Raw genomic sequence first — 24812 nt, forward strand, 5'->3', positions numbered from 1 at the left:
TGTGGTGGCTGTGTTTGCCCACGACTTGGCTCTTCCATTCTCGCACTGAACACACTGTCAAGTAATTCACAAGTTTTATTGTTTGTGAGAATAGTAATATAAAATATAAAAGCTCAAGTAAACATCTAGCTAATGGTGACAAAGTCGTTTAGTGATAGTTATCAAGCCGCGAAAACCTTTCATCCATGCTTTCATTTAGCACTTGCACCCTGTCATATATATATATATAATATATATATATATATATATATAAGTTACAAAGTGACAGCTCTCAGGGATCCCTGACGAAGGTTCCAGTAGGGAACTGAAACGTAGGATCAATAAAACCTCACTTTTTTCATTTACCATTTTGTTATTTTTTTGCTATATTGTGTAAAACCCTGCGAGTGCTGTCACTTTATAACTTCTATTTTATTTTTTAGCTCTGGCACCCGGGTATTGATAAATGGCTGATGGAGTGCTCCCTAATCTGTACTTATATATATATATACACACACATACATGCTCACCGCTGCTTTAACACGCAGGCGTGTAGAGCAGGAAATTCCAGCCTATGTGGTACTGCAACTCCGAGTTATGGGAAACTGGAAGTCGTAGTGCAACAACAGCTTGCAGGCTGGCCTAGACAAGTGCGTTGTAATGATCTCTGAGGAAAGGCCCTGCTGCTTCATTACCGGCGGCTGCATTGGAGGGCTAAGGCATGTTTCTTATGTAAGGGAGGTTTCCTGTCCATAGCACCAGGGGTTAGACTCCTTCCAGGTGTTCTGCAAAAAAAAAAAAAAAAAAGAGAGAGAGAGATGGTATAAATGCAACATGGAGACTTATTTTGTAATGAGATGCCTTGGCCTAGAGCTTCTGCCCACCTTGGGGCAGTGGCAGATACATTCAGAGCATGATTGTGTACAGAGGGGCAGGTCACTCACTGTGTTTGTCTAAGGGAAGAAAGCAGAGATCCAGCTACCCTTCCCTGCACACAGCTGTCATCCATTGACATGTATAGTCATTACCCAGGCCTGGACTGTAGATGGTGGCAAATGCCAGAGGGGCTGCTGTAAAATGCCATAGACAGGCACAGATAATAAGCTGGTGGGGGTGTTTGGGCCTCTGGGTACCTCTAATGCCAGGGCCTATTTTGAATCTCAGTCTGGACCTGGTGGGATTCACTTGCTAAAGTGGAAAGTGCTTGCTTTACATAACGTCCAGGGTTCGTGTGATATGGTCAGCCCCAGCATGTCCAGCTTAATAGACAGGTCTAGCACATGTACAGATCGGAGATATTAAATGGAATGCACTAGCCTGGAGACTTGAAACTGGTTATATGATAGGTTATGTGGTACAGATGGCCCATGTGAGGTCAGGCAGATAGCCATTACAGAATGCCTACAAGCCTAGTTAGCCCTCGTTTGCTCATTTGGCTGCATGGAAATTGAATCTAACTCCTACTATATATACGTGCACTTATTTTTTATTCTATTTATAAATAGCCAACAGCGAATATATTTATATTTTTTTATTAAAAATATGTTTATTCCCTTAGGCCCAAAACTGCTTGCCTTGTCATTATAGTAAAATGTAATGTTCTGCTATATATAGAGGGTACTGCATTTGCTGGGACTTCGTGTAAGTTTTATCAAAAGAAAAATAAATACTTTTGTATTTGTTTCTTAGGCTGATGCCACACGTGGCGTTTTTCCGCTGCGTTTTTTCTCAGCCTAAAAACGCCGCACAAGCCACACAGCCCCTGACTATGGCGTTTTTCAGCCTAGTACTGGTGACGTAAGCAAATCCCGTTTCCATGGTGCGAAATAGCAAAAAACGCCGCGTATTTCCGCTAGGTCTGGCAGCTGCCTAAGGCGTTTTCTAGCGTATTTCCGCGTTGTGTGGTTTGCTTCAAGTCTTTTCAAGTTATTTCTATGGATGATGATATCGGGCGCGTTTCAGCCGCCAAGAGAATTAGAAAATACGCAGCGGAAAAACGCCACGTGTGGCATCAGCCTAACATGAAATCCCAGTGAGTGCAGTACTCTCTCTGTACATGCTTTTATACCTGCACCCGGGCAGCTGACTATATGTTGATGGGCTGTGCTCTTCTCTGCTCCTTTTATATATATGTTGTGAGAGATACAAGCAGTAAGAATACCGTTTGGTGTATTTTCCACTAATATTAAAGGTGGGATACATGTAGCACCAGGGAAAATGCCTGGTTTGGCAGCAGCTAATGCTGTTTTCATGCAAGTGGATTAGGAAAAGCCGGACAGGTGAATCCTGGAGTAAATGGAGGGTTCTCTATTCCATACTCCAGTTTAGCATTTTGATTTGGCCAGCTGTAGGTAGCTGCCTGATTAGGCTGCAGGTGAGCAGCAAATAAAAAGGGCTGTGGGATTACACAGGAGAGAAGTGGGACTCAGAGGGAGTTGTAACCGGCTCAAAGGTCTCTCAGAGCACGGCACAGAGCAGAAAGGCTGCCTGCCTGTGTTAGGAACTCCCAGAGGGGCTGGGGGTGCCACCTGCCTCTGCAAGGAGCAGAGAGAGCGGTAACCAAGTGAGGAGTCACAGAGAATTAAACCCAATAGATTGTTTTGCCTCCATTAAAGATTAATTATATTTATATCTATAATATGTTTCTGTATATGGTTTATATGTTAAGTACATAATAAAATCCTTTTATACGCACAAGTGTTTTGCATAAGCAGTAGCACAGCACCTCTAGTGGCTACAAATAATGTTCTGTTTTTGCTCTCCATGGGAAAATGCAACATAAGAAGTTGTAGTGAATGCAGCCAATGGGAAATAAGTTATAGTGTCTCAAGAGAGATCATTTGTCAATGGTTTCCAGTCTGTTAAACAGCAGAATTGCAGCCACTTGAATGGCCCAGTCCCTGACGTGACCACCTTAATAGTGGAACAACTGTATATTACCTGGTGACCAGGGAATTCTGTCTGCAAAAGACTGACTGCATGCTGACTTTGGCCCAATAAAGAGCCAAGCCCTGATTAGATAATGACCAGATGGCAATATGTTTTGGCCAGTAAAATGGATATTTTATTACATGTACTCATTTAGGAACTAGTGAGTATGGGAATCTCAGATCTACATTTCTCCCCATCTCTCTACTCCTACAAGTAATAGAGATGCTCTTTACCCTTATGTTGCAGTAAAAGCTGTGGTTGAATATCTGTGGGGAAGTAGAGATAGATCTCTACTTCCCCACATATATCACTTGTGGGAGTGAGGGTTCCCACAGCTATAGATCCAGCAAAGAAGCAAATACCCCCAGATACCTGTTTCCTGATGTTAATTTTCTGGGGCTTAATATAATAGCTATGCTTTCCAATAGCTAACTGGACTTTAATTTAGCACCCCCAGCTGCTGCTCCAGGCCCCACAATTTGGGAGCCACTGACCAAGAGCCTCACATTCTCAGTGCTGATTTTGTGACTTGGGCCACATTCCTGTTGCTACACAGCAATGGCAGAATACAAGCTGATCTCCCAGACAAGCACTCACTCCTGCACTTATCACTTCTTTTACTGGAGCCCTTACTGATTTGCCCTTACTCCCCATACCCCTTTCAGCCTTCAACCACTGCCAAGGTCAGTCTCCATGCCATCTGCTTCGAGAAACCCCTCCAATTTACTCCCATTTCTGTTCCCATTCAAGATGATGTTACTCAAAGCCCACCCCAGCATGACTCTTCTGCTTTCCGATTGTAATATGCTACATGCACTCCTCCCTCATAGCCACCCCAACCACCCACACCCTCTCAGGAACCGCACCCAAATTCTCTTTCTGGCTCTATATGCCTTGCAAACACACACCCTGCTTTCCAGCACTGCCACTCCATAACCCACATATCCATAAAAATGTATACTTCAATCATCCTTTATAACACTCCTTATCTCACCTACCATTCCAGCAACTCCACCCACTTCTCATTTACTCTGTATTTACACACTCTGTATCTGGCACATTTGCTTTTGGGTGGAGAACCATATGATAAAGGAATGCCCACATCTGAAAATGCTTCTTTTTAATATACCTGTACATTTAACAAAGTTTTATTAATTTGCATATAGAACTGCAGTGGAGTTATTTCCTGTGCATTGCTTAGCTGTCTTGTCTTGTTTTAGTGATGAAAAACAGTGGGTATCAGTTAGGACATATTGCAGTTATGGTCTGAATTCTCTGACAACTAGAATCTTAGGGCAAGTACACACAGGGTATATTGTCAGCCAGCGGCAAAGTATCAAGTTTGTTGGTAGATGTTGGCTGTGCGTGCCTGCACCCGGGTGGATTCAATGTTTTCGGGTGCAGGCAAAACTAAAAGAATTGGGGCAGATTGTCAGCTTGTTGCTTATCTGCAGGGTGACAATACACCACGTTTGCCCTTGCCCTTAGGCATAAAGCAGGGCAGGACTGCTGCTTAAATGAGGTATCAGACTGGATCTATACCACTGTGACAGAATGCTCTGTTATACAAGTAGCTAAACCTCAGCCATAAAGCAGGACAGGACTGCTGCTTACAATGGGTATCAGATAGGATCTGTGCCACTACGACAGAATGCTCTGTTATACAGAAACCTAGAATCTCAGCCATAAAGCAGGGCAGAACTGCTGCTTAAAAAGGGGTATCAGACTGGATCCATACCACTGTGACAGAATGCTCTGTTATACAGGTAGCTAGAATCTCCACCATAATGCAGGACAGGACTGCTGCTTACAATGGGGATCAGATAGGATCTGTGCCACTGTGACAGAATGCTCTGTTATACAGAAAGCTAGAATCTCAGCCATAAAGCAGGACAGGGCTGCTGCTTACAATGGGTATCAGATAGGATCTGTGCCACTGTGACAGAATGCTCTGTTATACAGAAAGCTAGAATATCTGCCATAAAGCAGGGCAGAACTGCTGCTTAAAAGGGGTATCAAATTGGATCTATACCCCTGTGACAGAATGCTCTGTTATACAGGTAGCTAGAATCTCAGCCATAAAGCAGGGCAGGACTGCTACTTACACTGGGTATCAGATAGGATCTGTGCCACTGTGACAGAATGCTCTGTTATACAGGTAGCTAGAATCTCAGCCATAAAGCAGGACAGGACTGCTGCTTACAATGGGGGGGGATCAGATAGGATCTGTGCCACTGTGACAGAATGCTCTGTTATACAGAAAGCTAGAATCTCAGCCATAAAGCAGGACAGGGCTGCTGCTTACAATGGGTATCAGATAGGATCTGTGCCACTGTGACAGAATGCTCTGTTATACAGAAAGCTAGAATATCTGCCATAAAGCAGGGCAGAACTGCTGCTTAAAAGGGGTATCAAATTGGATCTATACCCCTGTGACAGAATGCTCTGTTATACAGGTAGCTAGAATCTCAGCCATAAAGCAGGGCAGGACTGCTACTTACACTGGGTATCAGATAGGATCTGTGCCACTGTGACAGAATGCTCTGTTATACAGGTAGCTAGAATCTCAGCCATAAAGCAGCACAGGACTGCTACTTACACTGGGTATCAGATAGGATCTGTGCAACTGTGATACAATGCTCTGTTATACAGAAAGCTAGAATCTTAGCCATAAAACAGCAAAGGATTAATTGCAATATTTTAATGACCATAAATAATGCCCTTTCTGGTCCTTAAGCAAGGCAGCATCTTACCTGTTGGAACTGCTGCATGGGGTTTTCTCAGCAGTGGTATAGTCATGTATCCATCATAACCAAATAGGATTCCAGCTAAAAGTCCAAAAACCTGCCAAGAAAAAGATCAATGTCAAAAAATGACCAGGGTAGGGATGTGGTTAGCTGCTCATATATTATATATATATATATATACAGTATATATATATATATACCTGTATATACATACCACCAGTTGGACAAAATGTAATATACAGAAAAAACAAAATCCCCTTGACAAAGGACTGTGCTCTCAATCCACACGTCTGCTTTTTCTGTATATTACATTTTTTCCAACTGGTGGTATGTATATAATGCATTGTAATTGTATTTACTGTTTTGTGAATATTTACCATATAAAGAGCATTATATGTTAAACATACCATTTGCTGCCTTTTTGTGGTTACTAGGTGTGCATTGAGTAATTGATTGATATTTATTACTTTTGCTGCCCTAAGTGATTTTACTGTGTCACCTTGCCTTGGAGTTCTAGGCATGCAGCCCATATTGTTGGTCTGTCTGGAGCACACTAGCCTCAGTAATTCTCTCTCTTGGTACTGAATCTAGCCTCTCAAAACAGCTGGATTTAGAACCAATTACAGCAGATCTGGACAGTTACTTACCGCTCCTGCTATGCCAGCCCCATCGCTACGACTGAGCAACGTGATAAGCGACGTGATGAGGAAAAGAAGGCATGCGATGGCACAACGCAGGAAATCCTGAACACAGGCAAAAAGAAGAGTTACAACCAAATTGGCACTAAATATCAAACAAACATTATAAGACTTATTTACAACTGCAAATTGTGGTCAAGCACAAATAAAAGCAGTTGCTCACAGGCCAATGCCATTCAATAAAAAGGCTTGTGTCCAAAGCTGCTCCTTGCACTTCTGTATAATTGAACTTGGCACTGGTGCCTATCAGGTCAGTACTGGGATTATAAATAGAATTTCAAGTACAAAGTAACCCAAACAGCCCAACCATCAGCTCAATAAATAGTCACCATCAATGCCAGCAGCCCCTCTGGCATTTGCCACAATCAACAGATTGAAAGTCCGAGCCTGGTCCTACATAATCTGCATCTGATTTGCAACTCCCCCTTGTGGCCACAATTATGTTGGAGTTATGGTTTAAAATGCTTAATTCTGGGTAACTTTGTTTATTGTTTTGTTTCTGCCCTTAAATACTATCCCCCCCCCACCCCAGCACCAGGATAATGGTACAAGCAGTACTCACGCTCCATCCCCAGTGAATGAAAGTCAGCTGTGTATCATATTTGCCCGCAAAGACAAAAAAATATATGATGCAGAAGACGAGTTCAATGACAGCGACTGCGAGGTACCCGGCGACATTGGAGGCTCCATAACACACCACGATCACAAAGCACAGCACCTGCAAGCAGAAGAGCACTCAGTCAGGACATTGGGGATAAAGATATTATACAGAAAGCCCTGCACAAATGTCCCTCTGGCATCTGTAGATCTGCTCTTGTCCCAGTTTGGCTACCCAAGTAAGGCTGATCCGAACATTAGCCCCCGGGGTCGAACACCACATTTGGATTAGACCCATGTGTAGGGTTGCTATAGGAATCTGGAAGGAATTGGTTAAACAATGACTCGCTGTAGGGATCTAAAATGAAGATCAATAAAATGATTATCTGTAGAGGTCAGGCAGAAAGGGGTTACATAGTTATTTTTTGCATGGCTCAGACAGGAAGGGGTTTCACATTGATTGGTGGAAGGGCTCAGACAAGATAGGGTTTCACAGTGATTGGCTGTAAGGCTCAGGCAGGAAGGGGTTACATAGTAATTTTTCGCAGGGTTCAGACAGAAACAGGTTTCACAGTGATTGGTGGTAGGGCTCAGGCAGGAAGGTGTTTCACACTGATTGTCTGTAGGGCTCAGGCAGGAAGGGGTTACATAGTAATTTTTTGCAGGGTTCAGACAGAAACAGGTTTCACAGTGATTGGTGGTAGGGCTCAGGCAGGAAGGTGTTTCACACTGATTGTCTGTAGGGCTCAGACAAGATAGGGTTTCACAGTGATTGGCAGTAGGGTTCAGGCAGGAAGGGGTTACAGAGTGATTGTTCGCAGGGCTCAGACAAGAAGGGGTTTTGCAGTGATTAGTTGTAGGGCTCAAACAGAAATTGATTTCATAGTGACTGGCTGTAGGGCTCAGGCAGGAAGGGGTTACATAGTGATTGGCTGTATGGCTCAGGCAGGAAGGGGTTACAGAGTGATTGTTCGCAGGGCTCAGACAAGAAGGGGTTTTGCAGTGATTGGTTGTAGGGCTCACACAGAAATTGATTTCATAGTGACTGGCTGTAGGGCTCAGGCAGGAAGGGGTTACATAGTGAATGACTAAAGGGCTCAAGCAGGAAGGGGTTAGCTGCTGAACAAATGTGAACAAACCAAAAGTGGAAGGCTAAGTGAGAGCTGTGTTGTGCCACACTGACATATAGAATATACACACATACTGGCCAGATGTGCCCATAAATGTGCAGCACCAAGCCGCTCTGGCTAAACTATACAGAACCCGTGTGTCTAGGGTGTGTCAGGAAGGCACTGACTGCTGTTGGATTACTCATTCCTTCCTGCGGTTCTGTGTGTGTCTATAAGCGTGTGTGTGAGTAAGGGGTATAGTAAGGTTACTGTCTGTGCATAATATCAGTTACATTTATTTTTTTCTTCTGATGGAAGCAAGAGAACCCCTAAAATGGCACAGCAGCTGTTAGAGAAGCACAACTCCCATCAGGCTGTCAGTGGATGCTGAAAGTTGTAGTTCAGTAGCAATTTAACTAGGTAGAATCTCAGCAAAGGGTATCAGGTAGGCAGCGCCGTATCAGGGGTCCTGGCTGCCAAGTTGATGCCGCCCTCCTCACATGTAGCTTTAATGTGTCAGAGGGGGGCGTGGGGGGTACGGATTGCTAGTGCAGAGAGTGTCCTTGAAGAGCCAAAATTCTGATTTAAAGGAGAATGAAAGGCAAAGTCACTTGGGGTGCCAAAATGTTAGGCACCCCCAAGTGACTTAAATCGCCTACCTTTTACCCCGGGCTGGTGCCCCTGTTAAGAGAAAACGGCACCAGCCCGGGGTAGCTGTAGTGAGCGCTTCCTCCTTCCTTTTCCGGCAAATGCCAGCGGTCGCGCATGCGCAGTAAAGTTAAAAGCCGACTTCTCTGTTAAAGTTCCACTCCTCACTCCACTGGGCATGTGCGCGAGCGAACAGGAAGGAGGAAGCGCTGCAGCTACCCCGGGCTGGTGCTGTTCTCCCCGGGTACAAGGTAGGCGATTTAAGTCACTTGGGGGTGCCTAACATTTTGGCACCCCCAAGTGACTTTGCCTTTCCTTCTCCTTGTCTGCTGCCGCCTGAGGCAAATGTCTCAACTCATCTCATGGTAGCAGCGCCCCTGCAGATAGGATTTGTGCCACTGTGACAGAATGCTCTGTTATACAGATAGCTAGAATCTCAGCCATAAAGCAGGGCAGGACTGCTGCTTACAATGGGGGGGATCAGATAGGATCTGTGCCACTGTGACAGAATGCTCTGTTATACAGATAGCTAGAATCTCAGCCATAAAGCAGGGCAGGACTGCTGCTTACAATGGGGGGATCAGATAGGATCTGTGCCACTGTGACAGAATGCTCTGTTATACAGATAGCTAGAATCTCAGCCATAAAGCAGGGCAGGACTGCTGCTTACAATGGGGGGATCAGATAGGATCTGTGCCACTGTGACAGAATGCTCTGTTATACAGATAGCTAGAATCTCAGCCATAAAGCAGGGCTTCTGCTTACAAGGGGTATCAACTGGCATCTGGATCTCTAACGCAATATACTGGCATCAATGGAGCAGCTACAGGACCAATCAGAAAACCCATGTGTCCTTGCGTCCAGTAATAGAGCAGCTTTTGGGATCCCCTAGTGGATAAACGGAACATAGAGCTAAAGTTTCCACCGTACACTTCTACCCTGTATACCCCCTGTGGCCCGTACAGCTACTGCAGAACCTCTTTGGAATCAGTAGTCTCTCCTAGCTGTGCTGTTCACCGTGCATTCTCCCTTACCACTCGCCCAAGAGGTTCTGCAGCAGTTGCGACTTCAAAGCCATTGGCGGTCCTCCTTCTCTGTTATTTTGTGCCAAAGTTCACATGGGAGTGCAGAAAGGCAGGGAGCAGGCAAAAGCAAGGGCCACACCAAGAGAGCAAGCAAAGTGACAAGCGGTAACAGGTAAGGGAGTAGTGGGTGCAGGGGCGCGCCGCCCGTCCGTCTCTTACTGTCTCAGCGGCGAGGATGATCCCTTTCCTTGTGCGCAGGTAGGCGCGGAACAGGCTCATGCAGCTCTCACCGCCCTGGGGTCCGGAGTCGGACATGTTTGCCACCCTGCGTGGGGAGCGATGCGAGTCTGTGAGGGGAGCTGTCACTGGGCGGGTACAATGTGCTGCTGTGGGCTGGATACAGGGTGTGTCTGCTTCCCACCAGCTGCCATTCCGTGTATGGAGAAAGGGGTTGGGGCATGGAGTAGAGTCAGTGCCACGGCTGTGCCACTCCCCTTGGAGAGAAAGAGACAGGCAGGGGGGCGCAGGCTGGGTCTGGGCACTTAGTAGATCTCTTGTACAAAAATCTCATAGTGGAGACTTGTGGGGGGTGGGTAACTACAGGAGAAAGGCCCTATCACATCTGGGCAGTGATGGCTGGGTGGGGAAATGGTGTAAGGAGCCTAGTCAGTGCTCAGGCTTATAAATACCTCAGTCATTCAACTTGTCTTACTCCCAAGGTTTAGGGCAACCTATTTCAAGGCCCCTCCAAAGTTTGGGGAATAAGACAATTTTCATATTAACATAGTAAATTGGGTTGAAAAAAGACATATGTCCATCACGTTTAACCATAATGACTATATATAACCTTCCTAACTACTAGTTGATCCAGAGGAAGGCAAAAAACCCCATCTGAAGCCTCTCTAATTTGCTGCAGAGGGGAAAAAATTCCCTCCTGACTCCAAGATGGCAATCGGATCAACTTGTAAGAGCTATCTCCCATAACCCTGTATTCCCTCACTTGCTAAGAATCCATCCAGCCCCTTCTTAAAGCTATATAATGTATCAGCCGCACGATTGATTCGGGGAGGAATTTCCAGAACTTCACAGCTCTCACAGTAAAAAATGCTTTCCGAATATTTAAATGGAAAATCCCTTCTTCTAAACCGAGTGGGTGCCCTCGTGTCCGTTGGAAGGACCTACTGGTAAATAAAACATTAGAAAGGTTATTATATGCTCCCCTTATGTATTTATACATAGTTATCATGTCACCTCTTAAGCACCTCTTCTCCAGTGTAAACAGACCCAACTTGGTCAGTCTTTCTTCATAACTGAGACTTTCCATACCCTTTACCAGCTTAGTTGCCCTTCTCTGGACCCTCTCTAACTCAGTAATGTCCCGTTTGAGCACTGGAGACCAAAACTGAACAGCATATTCTAGATGGGGCCTTACCAGCGCTCTGTAAAGGGGAAGAATAACCCACTCTTCCCATGAATCTATACCCCTGTTAATACAGCTCAAAACCTTGTTTGCCCTTGCAGCTGCTGCCTGGCATTGCTTGCTACAGCCAAGTTTATTATCTACAAGGACTCCAAGGTCCTTCTCCATTATGGATTTGCCTAGTGCAGTACCATTAAGGGTATAAGTGGCTGCATATTGTTACATCCCAGGTGCATGACCTTACATTTATCCACATTAAATCTCATCTGCCACTTAGCCGCCCAGATTGCCAGTTGGTCAAGATCCTGCTGCAGGGATGTCACATCCTGGATAGAATTGACTGGTCTGCAGAGTTTTGTGTCATCTGCAAACACTGATACATTACTTATAATACCCTCCCCTAAGTCATTTATGAACAAGTTAAACAAAAGTGGACCCAGTACAGAACCCTGTGGGACCCCACTGAGAACCTTATTCCAAGTAGAGAATGTACCATTAACAACCACCCTCTGTACCCGATCCTGTAGCCAGTTTTCTATCCATGTGCAAACGACTTCACTAAGACCAATAGACCTTATTTTAGAAAGCAGTCGTTTGTGGGGAACGGTATCAAATGCTTTGGCAAAATCCAAACAGATTAAATCTACTGCATCCCCACTGTCCAGCTTCTTACTTACCTCATCATAAAAAGCAATTAAATTGGTCTGACATGACCTGTCCTTCATAAAGCCATGTTGATTACTGCTCATAATGGCATTCTCCAGTACATAATTTTGTACAGTGGTGTGAAAAACTATTTGCCCCCTTCCTGATTTCTTATTCTTTTGCATGTTTGTCACACTTAAATGTTTCTGCTCATCAAAAACCGTTAACTATTAGTCAAAGATAACATAATTGAACACAAAATGCAGTTTTTAAATGAAGGTTTACGTTATTAAGGGAGAAAAAAAACTCCAAATCTACATGGCCCTGTGTGAAAAAGTGATTGCCCCCCTTGTTAAAAAATAACTTAACTGTGGTTTATCAATTCAATGTTCAATTTCTGTAGTCACCCCCAGGCCTGATTACTGCCACACCTGTTTCAATCAAGAAATCACTTAAATAGGAGCTACCTGACGCAGAGAAGTAGACCAAAAGCACCTCAAAAGCTAGACATCATGCCAAGATCCAAAGAAATTCAGGAACAAATGAGAACAAAAGTTATTGAGATCTATCAGTCTGGTAAAGGTTATAAAGCCATTTCTAAAGCTTTGGGACTGCAGCGAACCACAGTGAGAGCCATTATCCACAAATGGCAAAACATGGAACAGTGGTGAACCTTCCCAGGAGTGGCCGGCCAACCAAAATTACCCCAAGAGCGCAGAGACAACTCATCCGAGAGGCCACAAAAGACCCCAGGACAACATCTAAAGAACTGCAGGCCTCACTTGCCTCAATTAAGGTCAGTGTTCACGACTCCACCATAAGAAAGAGACTGGGCAAAAACGGCCTGCATGGCAGATTTCCAAGGCGCAAACCACTTTTAAGCAAAAAGAACATTATGGCTCGTCTCAATTTTGCTAAAAAACATCTCAATGATTGCCAAGACTTTTGAGAAAATACCTTGTGGACCGACGAGACAAAAGTTGAACTTTTTGGAAGGTGCGTGTCCCGTTACATCTGGCGTAAAAGTAACACAGCATTTCAGAAAAAGAACATCATACTAACAGTAAAATATGGTGGTGGTAGTGTGATGGTCTGGGGTTGTTTTGCTGCTTCAGGACCTGGAAGGCTTGCTGTGATAGATGGAACCATGAATTCTACTGGAGAATTCTAAGGAGAATGTCCGGCCATCTGTTTGTCAACTCAAGCTGAAGCGATCTTGGGTGCTGCAGCAGGACAATGACCCAAAACACACCAGCAAATCCACCTCTGAATGGCTGAAGAAAAACAAAATGAAGACTTTGGAGTGGCCTAGTCAAAGTCCTGACCTGAATCCTATTGAGATGTTGTGGCATGACCTTAAAAAGGTGGTTCATGCTAGAAAACCCTCAAATAAAGCTGAATTACAACAATTCTGCAAAGATGAGTGGGCCAAAATTCCTCCAGAGCGCTGTAAAAGACTCGTTGCAAGTTATCGCAAACGCTTGATTGCAGCTATTGCTGCTAAGGGTGGCCCAACCAGTTATTAGGTTCAGGGGGCAATTACTTTTTCACACAGGGCCATGTAGGTTTGGATTTTTTTTCTCCCTAAATAATAAAAACCCTCATTTAAAAACTGCATTTTGTGTTTACTTGTGTTATCTTTGACTAATAGTTAAATGTGTTTGATGATCAGAAACATTTTGTGTGACAAACATGCAAAAGAATAAGAAATCAGGAAGGGGGCAAATAGTTTTTCACACCACTGTATGTGATCCCTTAACAAGCCTTCAAATAACTTGCCCACCACGGATGTCAAACTTACAGGCCTATAATTGCCAGGCTGAGATCTTACTCCCTTTTTAAATATAGGAATGACATTCGCCTTCTTCCAATCCCTAGGTACCATACCTGATGAAAGCGAGTCGGAGAATATCAGAAACAAGGGCCACAGTAATTCTGCCCCTAGCTCTCTCAGTACCCGAGGGTGTATTCCATCTGGCCCAGGTGCCTTGTTCACATTTATCTTGTGTAACCCTTTAAGCACCATATCCTGTGTCAACCACTGTGTAGTTGGAGTTGAAGCAACAGTGCAGCTCTTGGGTGGGTCTTGGCCCACTGGCTCCTCTACTGTATACACAAAAGAAAAGAACTGGTTAAGCACATCTGCCTTTTCTGTATCCGCTGTAACCATATTGTTACTATAACTCAATGGGGCCACACCCTCAACCTGCATCTTTTTACTATTAATATACTTAAAAAACTTGTTGGGGTTAGTCTTGGCCTCTGCCGCAATGCGCTCCTCATTTTCTATCTTTGCCTTCCGGATTGCTGTTTTACAACACTTGTTATAGTGTTTATATTCATTAAACGCAGCTGATGTCCCCTCTGACTTATGTTTCTTAAAAGCTTTCCTTTTTTTCCCCTATTAACTTCTTTACCTCAGAGTTAAGCCACATAGGGTGATTCTTAACACTTCTACTTTTTCTTATTAATGGAATAAATTGAGAACAGTAATGATTTAATATCATTTTAAATGACAACCATTTCTGCTCTGTGTTTTTATCAGGAAACCTAATGCCCCAATCTATGCCCTGAAGCACTGCCCATAAACATGTAATTATGCTGTTTACCCAGTCAGTGCCCCATTGGGCCCTTAGCAGTTGTAAGATTAAGTAACTGAGAAAGTACAATGTCATAAGACAAAGGCTCTTTAGAATAACTCTAGGTATAACCCAGTAGTGATTATCCTCTCTTTATACATATATATATGTAAACCCCACGCATTCTATAGCACATAACAGTGATTATACATCTCTCTCTTGATTTTCTGCCCCAGTGGAACTTACACTCTAAGGTCCTATCACACACTAGGGTAAGGACCTTTTCTGTATGTTTTTCATCTGATCTTTCAGTGTCTCTTACAATGGAGCATCATCTTCTCCCTTGCCTCTTTCCATCGGGGTTCCTCAAGGCTCTGTCCTAGGCCCCTTATTATTTTCTCTCTATACCTCCTCACTTGCCAAATTAATCAATTCTTTTGGCTTCCAGTACCACCTCTATGCTGATGATACTCAGATCTATCACCCCTTAAGGAATAAAGGATTAGTTTGGAGGAGGGCTGCTCTATAATTCACTTAATTGTTATTTGAATCACGTGGTTTTTTGTTTTTTTTTCTCTCATAAGGTTTTTTAGCCATATTTTAATTGGTAAAGTTATTAGTACCTTTAACATTGACAAAACTAAACTTTTTTCAAGCACAGACAAGGTTTATATATAGATACTCAGATCTATCTTTCCTCTCCTAATCTCAACCCAGAACTTCTAACTTGTGTCTCTTCCACGATTCTGCCCTGTCCTTTGCTTCTCATATCCATATCAAATCATGTCACTTTCACCTAAGAAATATTTTCAAAATACAATCATTTATCACCCAAGATGCTGCCAAAATTCTTATTCACTCTCATATCATATCTCGCCTGGACTACTGTAACTCTCTATTAATTGGCCTTCCCCTCCAAAGACTGTCCCCTCTCCAGTCCATAATGAATACTGCTGCCAGGCTCATACACCTCTCCAACCGCTCCTCCTCTGCCATGCCACTCTGCCAATCCCTGCACTGGCTTCCCCTACCATCCAGGATAAAATTCAAACTAATGACTCTCACATTTAAAGCAGTCCATAACTCTGCCCCACCCTACATCTCTGAACTTATCTCTAGATACCAACCAACCTGCTTGTTACCCTCCTCTACTGACCTGCTCCTCAAATCCTCTCTCATTCCCTTCTCACACAATCGCATTCAAGACTTTGCAAGGGCTGCTTGCCCTTCTCTGGAATTTGCTCCCACAATCTGTCAGACTTTCTCCCAATCTCTCTGCCTTCAAAAGATCTCTAAAAACACATTTATTTAGAGAAGCTTACCCTAATTTAGTTTAACATAACCTCAGTGTGCTGCTAAAAGCAATAACCTGTGCCACACCTCTCACATAGCTTAACTCTGATCTTACCCATTCCCACACCTTGTGTCTCAACCCTTTCTCCTTGTAGATTGTAAGCTCTTTTGGGCAGGGCTCTCTCTTCACCTCTTGTATCGGTTATTGATTGCTTTATATGTTACTCTGTATGTCCAGTGTATGAAACCCACTTATTGTACAGCGCTGCAGAATATGTTGGCGCTTTATAAATAAATGTTAATAATAATAATGTTAATGTTTTATGTTGGAATGTGGGAGGAAATAGTTTCTATGGAAGAATACTACACAGCTACAGATAATATGTTTCGCTGAAAGTAACCAGCAGCTGCTGGGTATAGGCTGAAGTTCGGTGCCTAACACAGAGCCAGGCCTGTATAGAGCCCTGAAGGTATGCAAGTGCTCCAAATGGCATTAAATACTCACATTTTAGCTGGGTTTGCAGTAGATTGCATCTTGGCAACTAGTGCAGTTGTGGGCGTAAATGCTGCTGGGTGATGTTACAAAGTTATAATATCCTATTTTATATCTGAGCAGTTAGAATGACTCTGATCATATATAAATGACAGATGTACATAACAGTAATGCCCAGGCTAGCGAGGAACCTACAGGTAGAGGCAGGTCTGGACTAGAAGTCAAAACAGACCATGGCATTCCAAGTACACAGAGGCCTAAAGAGCCCCCCACCAGCCCACTAAATAATGACTGTCTACGGCATCTTACAGCCAGCCCCTCTGGCATTAGCCAGAATCAACAGATTGCCAATCCAGCCTGGGTAGAGATGGCTTTGGGTTGACATTTGCTGATCCATTTTGGAGGTGATTATTCTTATGAAAGCCTGTGTGTGTGTGGCCAAGAAGGAGTTAATTAGCTCCATAGGCAAACCGGAGGGGAGGGAACTCATGCACCAAAGATAAGGGTCTCCCACTGCCCCCACCCTTTGCTGAGTTTAGATGTCAGAGGTAACAGCTCATTGTGGAAAGGTCAGGTGTCATTTCCCACTTAGTGCAGGAATGTGCTATCTCCCTATAATAGCCGAGTAGGATAAAATACCCTGAGCTCCTTCCTTCTGTACAAACTCGAAAAGAGCATATAGCAGCATCACCCAAAATCAGATAAAGTAAACACAGACATAACGAACTTCTGCATTTCACCCACTTTGTTTTTTTCACTTTTTAAAATATGGCCCCAAATTCCCGTGACCTCTTCCAGATGGGCAGTCTGCATTGGCTTTAGATACATTCAGCATGGTTGCTCAGAAATTGGTGCAGCTAAATGCACTGGTAAATAACCATGTAGGATCTGGATTTTAATTGGGTCTAGTGTGCTGTAGGCCATATTGGGATATGTTTCAGCACTTTTGCTATCACAAGGTGGCAGCTGCATTATCAAAGAGTGGTAACAATGATAATGTATATTAAATGTAGGCACAAAGGAGCGCAAAGACATGAATTTGCAATTGCACAAGAACACAAGTAGTGCAGTCAGCTCGTTGGCTAACTATTTCACGACAACGTCTTGCCTCTAGCTATTTGTGTGGTGCCACTGTTTCACAATGTTTACTTCACTTCCCATTGCTTGGGGAACTACACATACACCATGGGGCACATTTACTAACCCACGAACGGGCCGAATGCGTCCGATTGCGTTTTTTTCGTAATGATCGGTAATTTTGCGATTTTTTCGTATTTTTTGCGATTTTTTCGGCGTCTTTACGATTTTTGCGTAAAAACGCGAGTTTTTTGTAGCCATTACGAAAGTTGCGCAAAGTCGCGTTTTTTTCGTAGCGTTAAAACTTGCGCGAAACGTCGCGCCTTTTACGTTTTAACGCTACGAAAAAGGCGCGACTTTGCGCGCTAGTGTTAACGCTACGAAAAAATCGCGACTTTGCGCAGCTTTCGTAATGGCTACGAAAAACTCGCGTTTTTACGCAAAAATCGTAAAGATGCCGAAAAAATCGCAAAAAATACGAAAAAGTCGCAAAATGTTCGTTTCCAATTGGAATTTTTCCAATTCGGATTCGAAATCGTGTCTTAGTAAATCAGCCCCCATATGTAATAAGAGGCACAACGTTAGCCCAGGAGCAGTAACTCATAGCAACTAATAAGATGTTTGCATTTAAACAGGTGACCAGTAACCAGTTGCTAAGGGTTACTACTAGTGGACAAACTTTGTGCTTTTTTTTTTTTTTTTTTTTTTTACATAACCCCCATATAGTAAAGCAAATACAGCCTTGGGAAACAGCACTTGTGTCCTGCTTTATGGCTGAGAGACTAGCTATTTTGATACATTAAACCAAATTAGTCCAATATGCTATCTAAAAGTCAGTGTTTATTAACATACAATTATAATTTAGTAGTAGCTGCCCAAGAAGCGTTAATACTTTTTCATTGGTGTTTGGCCAAGACCCATTCACTGAAGCAGACCTGGATTTCAGTGACGTCACAACCATTAGGGCAGTGGCAGACGGGGAGGTTATTCACCCCGCGACAAATCTTTGTTGCCGCTGGCAACTAAAGCTGGCCATACACGCACCGATAATATCGTACGAAACCCCGTTTAGTATGATATTCGGTGCGTGTATGGCAAGTCGGCGAGTCGACTGATATCGCAGGAGTCTGCTGATATCGGTCGACTCGCTGATCGGCCAGGTTAAAAGATTTTGATCGGGCGCCATAGAAGGCGTCCGATCAAAATCTGCCTTCAGGGCTGAATCGGCAGAAGGAGGTAGAAATCCTATTGTTTCAACCTCCTTATCTGCCGTTTCAGCCCTGAACGGTTAGTGGCCAATTGTAAGATCGGAAATCGCCACGTGTGTGGCCACCTTAATCTCCCCGCAATGCCGTCCCATCGGCAAACATGTCGCCGGTGGGATGGCATATGCATCGCTACAATTTCCCGAAGTCGCCTGAAGTTTCCTCTCAAGGCAACTTTGGCAATTCGTAGCAACGCATATGCCATCCCACCGGCGATTAACATTCTTACTGGTGGGATGGCATTGCGGGGAGATAAGTCGCCCACAGCAACGAAGATTTGACATCTGCCACTGATCTTATACTTCCTTTCAAGAATTCAGTTAAGCTAACTCTGCAGTATAATGATCCAGTTCTGGTGTTTCACATAATGGTACAGAAATGAATGACAGCAGGGAGGGTGGCAGTTCCATGGTTGCATAGTGAGACAATTTCAGCCCCTCTCTATACATGCAAACCTGTTGCCAGCATCAGTGTCTTGGTTCCAAAGTGACGTCACTTACTGACTAAACACCAACCCCTTAGTGTAAAGTTTTGTATGTACCTCTCATCACACTACCTGTCCATCACATATTAGTTATTTCATTAATTTTTATTTAGACAGCGTGCACATGCGGTTTAAGGCCTAGAACCTTTGTCCCACCCTGTTTTTGAGCTATGCCTTTGTATATCCCTGGAGACATATGTAATTATAATTAAGCCATACATAATAAATTAAAAAGAAAAACAGTGGCAGAGTTTGTTACCAAGGGAATTACTATAAACCAATCACCATCTTGACTGCAGTCTGACAAGAAGCAGCTTGTGCTTAAACATCATGGGAAATTATTAGCAAGCGTCTGCCTTCCCCTCCCACCCACAGTGCCTTCAGGCAAGCACTTCTCCAGTTCCCAGATGCAAATTCACATCCACGTATTTATAGGTATACACAGGGGAACCGGGGGCGTGCATTGGCAGACTGCTAGCAAGAGAGTGTCACTGTGCCTACTAGCTGGGGCCAAACGATCGAATTCTACAGGCGGCAAAGGGGCAGTCGGCTCATTGATGCGGTCCCCGGTCCGACTGGATATTCTAACCTGCCAGATATCGGTCGGCCAGGCCCCTCAGTTCTGCCCCTACAAGGGCCAATAAGCTGCCGAAACGGTCCAAGGGACTGATATCGGCAGCTATAATCGGTCCGTGTATGGGGACCTTTAGTCCTAGTTGTCACTGAAAAACAAATAAATAACATTTTACCTTTCTTTTCTCAAATGATTCTTTATTAGGGAGGCTCAGATGATTCGTGGACTGAGGCGAAGGATTCCAATATCTAAAAAGAAAAAGACGAACAAATATTACCACAATCTTGCATGTTATAAAACTGAAAACTCAGTATAAACATACCCTGTTAATGGTTATGAGTGCCAGAACACATATACAGTGGTGTGAAAAACTATTTGCCCCCTTCCTGATTTCTTATTCTTTTGCATGTTTTTCACACAAAATGTTTCTGATCATCAAACACATTTAACTATTAGTCAAAGATAACACAAGTAAACACAAAATGCAGTTTTTAAATGAGGGTTTTTATTATTTAGGGAGAAAAAAAATCCAAACCTACATGGCCCTGTGTGAAAAAGTAATTGCCCCCTGAACCTAATAACTGGTGGGGCCACCCTTAGCAGCAATAACTGCAATCAAGCGTTTGCGATAACTTGCAACGAGTCTTTTACAGCGCTCTGGAGGAATTTTGGCCCACTCATCTTTGCAGAATTGTTGTAATTCAGCTTTATTTGAGGGTTTTCTAGCATGAACCGCCTTTTTAAGGTCATGCCACAACATCTCAATAGGATTCAGGTCAGGACTTTGACTAGGCCACTCCAAAGTCTTCATTTTGTTTTTCTTCAGCCATTCAGAGGTGGATTTGCTGGTGTGTTTTGGGTCATTGTCCTGCTGCAGCACCCAAGATCGCTTCAGCTTGAGTTGACGAACAGATGGCCGGACATTCTCCTTCAGGATTTTTTGGTAGACAGTAGAATTCATGGTTCCATCTATCACAGCAAGCCTTCCAGGTCCTGAAGCAGCAAAACAACCCCAGACCATCACACTACCACCACCATATTTTACTGTTGGTATGATGTTCTTTTTCTGAAATGCTGTGTTACTTTTACGCCAGATGTAACGGGACACGCACCTTCCAAAAAGTTCAACTTTTGTCTCGTCGGTCCACAAGGTATTTTCTCAAAAGTCTTGGCAATCATTGAGATGTTTTTTAGCAAAATTGAGACGAGCCTTAATGTTCTTTTTGCTTAAAAGTGGTTTGCGCCTTGGAAATCTGCCATGCAGGCCGTTTTTGCCCAGTCTCTTTCTTATGGTGGAGTCGTGAACACTGACCTTAATTGAGGCAAGTGAGGCCTGCAGTTCTTTAGATGTTGTCCTGGGGTATTTTGTGGCCTCTCGGATGAGTTGTCTCTGCGCTCTTGGGGTAATTTTGGTTGGCCGGCCACTCCTGGGAAGGTTCACCACTGTTCCATGTTTTTGCCATTTGTGGATAATGGCTCTCACTGAGATTCGCTGGAGTCCCAAAGCTTTAGAAATGGCTTTATAACCTTTACCAGACTGATAGATCTCAATTACTTTTGTTCTCATTTGTTCCTGAATTTCTTTGGATCTTGGCATGATGTCTAGCTTTTGAGGTGCTTTTGGTCTACTTCTCTGTGTCAGGTAGCTCCTATTTAAGTGATTTCTTGATTGAAACAGGTGTGGCAGTAATCAGGCCTGGGGGTGACTACAGAAATTGATATTGAAATTGAAAATTGAAATTGATGAACCACAGTTAAGTTATTTTTTAACAAGGGGGGCAATCACTTTTTCACACAGGGCCATGTAGATTTGGAGTTTTTTTTCTCCCTTAATAACGTAAACCTTCATTTAAAAACTGCATTTTGTGTTCAATTATGTTATCTTTGACTAATAGTTAACGGTTTTTGATGAGCAGAAACATTTAAGTGTGACAAACATGCAAAAGAATAAGAAATCAGGAAGGGGGCAAATAGTTTTTCACACCACTGTATTTGTATTTATACATAAGGGTGGAGGGTGCCATATATTTTCCCTTAGCCAGTACAGTTTAAAGATATTGTATATTAAGTGCCCAGAACATTTATTCTTTGTATTTATACATATGGCGTGGGGGATCGGCCATATTGATTTTTTTTTTCTTAAGGGCAGCGGCAGACGGGGAGGTTAGTCGCCCTGCGACAAATCTTCATTGCTGTGGGTGACTAATCTCCCCGCAATGAAGATTTGTCGCAGGGTGACTAATCTCCCCATCTGCCACTGCCCTAAACAGTACAGTATGACAAATTATTGTGTGCTTCTACTCTGCATTTATACATATAGGCCGGAAATACCATGAGGTTATAGCTTATTGTGCACACAGTTCATTTCTTCCCTGTATATTTTTATTTATACATAGTTCTGTTAGCAGAAACATGCCCAATACCCCATCACCTAACCGTGTCGTCTGTCATTGACATAAATAGAAATGCCCATGGCATGCTATTTCCCCTCATGTCAGTGACAGGAGTGTTGTGATATCTTTGAAGAATCCATAAAGAGGGCCACTATTCTTAACAGAAATGGAAGAATTTGAAAGAAGATGTTTATACTTCGGCCTCTCTGGCCCCCAACCCCCGGTTCTGACGCCTATGGTAGCAGCTTAGGAAAAAGAACTACTGTCCCTGTGGTAAATAATCCATACATTCTACAGAGTCAGCTTACTAAATAACATGACTCGTGACTGGATGGACCCATAACGCTGTACTTAATTTAAGAGCTACTCCATTTTCTATTACAGAACAGAGGCTTTTGTGTATTTTTGGTTATGACATTCAATTTCGATTCGGCCCACACCTTGTCACTGTAACGGCAGCTTAATGGGAGGTTAGGAAGTTTTTAACATTTAAAGGGAAACTCCAACAAAATACATTGTTTTTAAATAATAACATTTTCCAAATATTTAGAAAATTATTTTTAAATATAATTATTATTGAAAGCAGGATCAGCCTTGTTGTTTATTCAGAACCAAAGGGCAGGCAGTATTAAAAAATACTGATTTTAGAGTTAGGGATGTACAAAATCCATAACATTTAGATACAAGTAAATGCCAAAACCAAACCATTCTAAAAAAAAAAATTCTAGATTTGAGCAAAAATTCGAGATTTGTGCATCCTTAAAATGGTTGTTCACTCTAAAATTAAACCTTAGTGTGACATATAGTGATATTTTGAGACAATTTGCAGTTGGTCTTTCATTCTTTCTATGTTAGGGTTCCCAGATGTCAGTAAAGCACAACAACCAGCACTTTACCAGGAAAGTCTTCAACCTATAATTGCCTCAGAACCTGCATCATAGATCAACAGAGGCGCTGCAAAGTCATTATGTGCCACCCATAGTACGTTTATAATGACCACAAAAAAGTATTTTATTTATAATGCTTTTAGTAGATGAGGGGGTGTAGAAAGTTCATTGATAGGGTCTTAAGCACCAGTGCATTTATTGATATGGTCAGAGGTCTTTTAAGTAATTATGAATTTTTAGATCTTATAAAGGTTTTCTTCTTATTATCGGAGTGCTCAATAAATGGGAAAATATTTCCTAATAGGTTTACATTCTGTTCAGCAGACACACATAAAGCCATCCAGGCAGTCTAATACAGGCACACACAGACACTCTCTGGAACAGACACACAGACTCTCTAATACAGGCAAACACAGACACAAAGGGGCTGATTTACTAATCCACGAATCCAAATGGCAAAAATTCGGATTGGAAACGAACATTTTTCGTATTTTTTGCAATTTTTTCGTCACCGTTACGACTTTTTCATAAATTGTCGCGACTTTTTCGTAGCCTTTATGACTTGCGCGTATTGAGTGCTAGTAAATGGCGGGCAAACTTTTCAGACTTTGCATGATTTTGGAAGCCTCCCATAGGACTCAATGGCACTCTGCAGCTCCAACCTGGCCCAAGGAAAGTCACTATACTGAAGCTTGAATGAATCTGAAACTTTCGTACTTGGCGCGACGGCTACGAAAAAGTCACGACAATTCGCGCAAGTCGTAACGCTATGAAAAAGTCGCGACAATTCGCGAAAAAGTCGTTATGGCTACTAAAAAGTCGCGACAATTTACGAAAAAAACCGCAAAATACCGATCATTACGAAAAAAACGCATTCGGACGCTTTTTGGACGTTCGTGGATTAGTAAATGTGCCCCAAAGACTTAACTATTTGCCACAGGCACACATGGACACACATAAAAATCTCATACACACACACAGAAACTCTCAGACACAGGCCACATACTGTCACTGACACAGAAATAACTAAAACAGGCACACATGTGGACACAGAAATACACATTCTCTGAAACAGGCAAACATGGATGCACACATGGGCACACACAAACACACTCTGACACTGGAACAAATGGACACAGACAAACACATTTTCTGACACAGGCACACATGAACACACTCACAGAAACACATACAGGTCCTTTTCAAAAAATTAGCATATTGTGATAAAGTTCATTATTTTCTGTAATGTACTGATAAACATTAGACTTTCATATATTTTAGATTCATTACACACAACTGAAGTAGTTCAAGCCTTTTATTGTTTTAATATTGATGATTGTGGCATACAGCTCATGAAAACCCAAAATTCCTATCTCAAAAAATTAGCATATTTCATCCGACCAATAAAAGAAAAGTGTTTTTAATACAAAAAAAGTCAACCTTCAAATAATTATGTTCAGTTATGCACTCACTACTTGGTCGGGAATCCTTTTGCAGAAATGACTGCTTCAATGTGGCGTGGCATGGAGGCAATCAGCCTGTGGCACTGCTCAGGTGTTATGGAGGCCCAGGATGCTTCAATAGCGGCCTTAAGCTCATCCAGAGTGTTGGGTCTTGTGTCTCTCAACTTTCTCTTCACAATATCCCACAGATTCTCTATGGGGTTCAGGTCAGGAGAGTTGGCAGGCCAATTGAGCACAGTAATACCATGGTCAGTAAACCATTTACCAGTGGTTTTGGCACTGTGAGCAGGTGCCAGGTCATGCTGAAAAATGAAATCTTCATCTCCATAAAGCTTTTCAGCAGATGGAAGCATGAAGTGCTCCAAAATCTCCTGATAGCTAGCTGCATTGACCCTGCCCTTGATAAAACACAGTGGACCAACACCAGCAGCTGACATGGCACCCCAGACCATCACTGACTGTGGGTACTTGACACTGGACTTCAGGCATTTTGGCATTTCCCTCT

At 43.0% G+C, this 24812-nt stretch overlaps 1 protein-coding gene across 1 annotated transcript; it reads right to left on the bottom strand.

Annotated features, from left to right (window-relative positions):
- Positions 1-62: 62 nt before the first annotated feature.
- On the bottom strand, positions 63-10064 carry plp2 (proteolipid protein 2). The gene is given in 5 exon segments (NM_001044427.1): positions 63-764; positions 5664-5754; positions 6305-6400; positions 6918-7073; positions 9954-10064. Coding segments are annotated over 5 exon segments (459 nt in total). The 5' UTR covers positions 10050-10064; the 3' UTR covers positions 63-744.
- Between the last annotated feature and the right edge of the window lie 14748 nt (positions 10065-24812).

Source organism: Xenopus tropicalis, chromosome 8, assembly GCF_000004195.4.
Source record: "Xenopus tropicalis strain Nigerian chromosome 8, UCB_Xtro_10.0, whole genome shotgun sequence".
NCBI classification, from domain to species: domain Eukaryota; kingdom Metazoa; phylum Chordata; class Amphibia; order Anura; family Pipidae; genus Xenopus; species Xenopus tropicalis.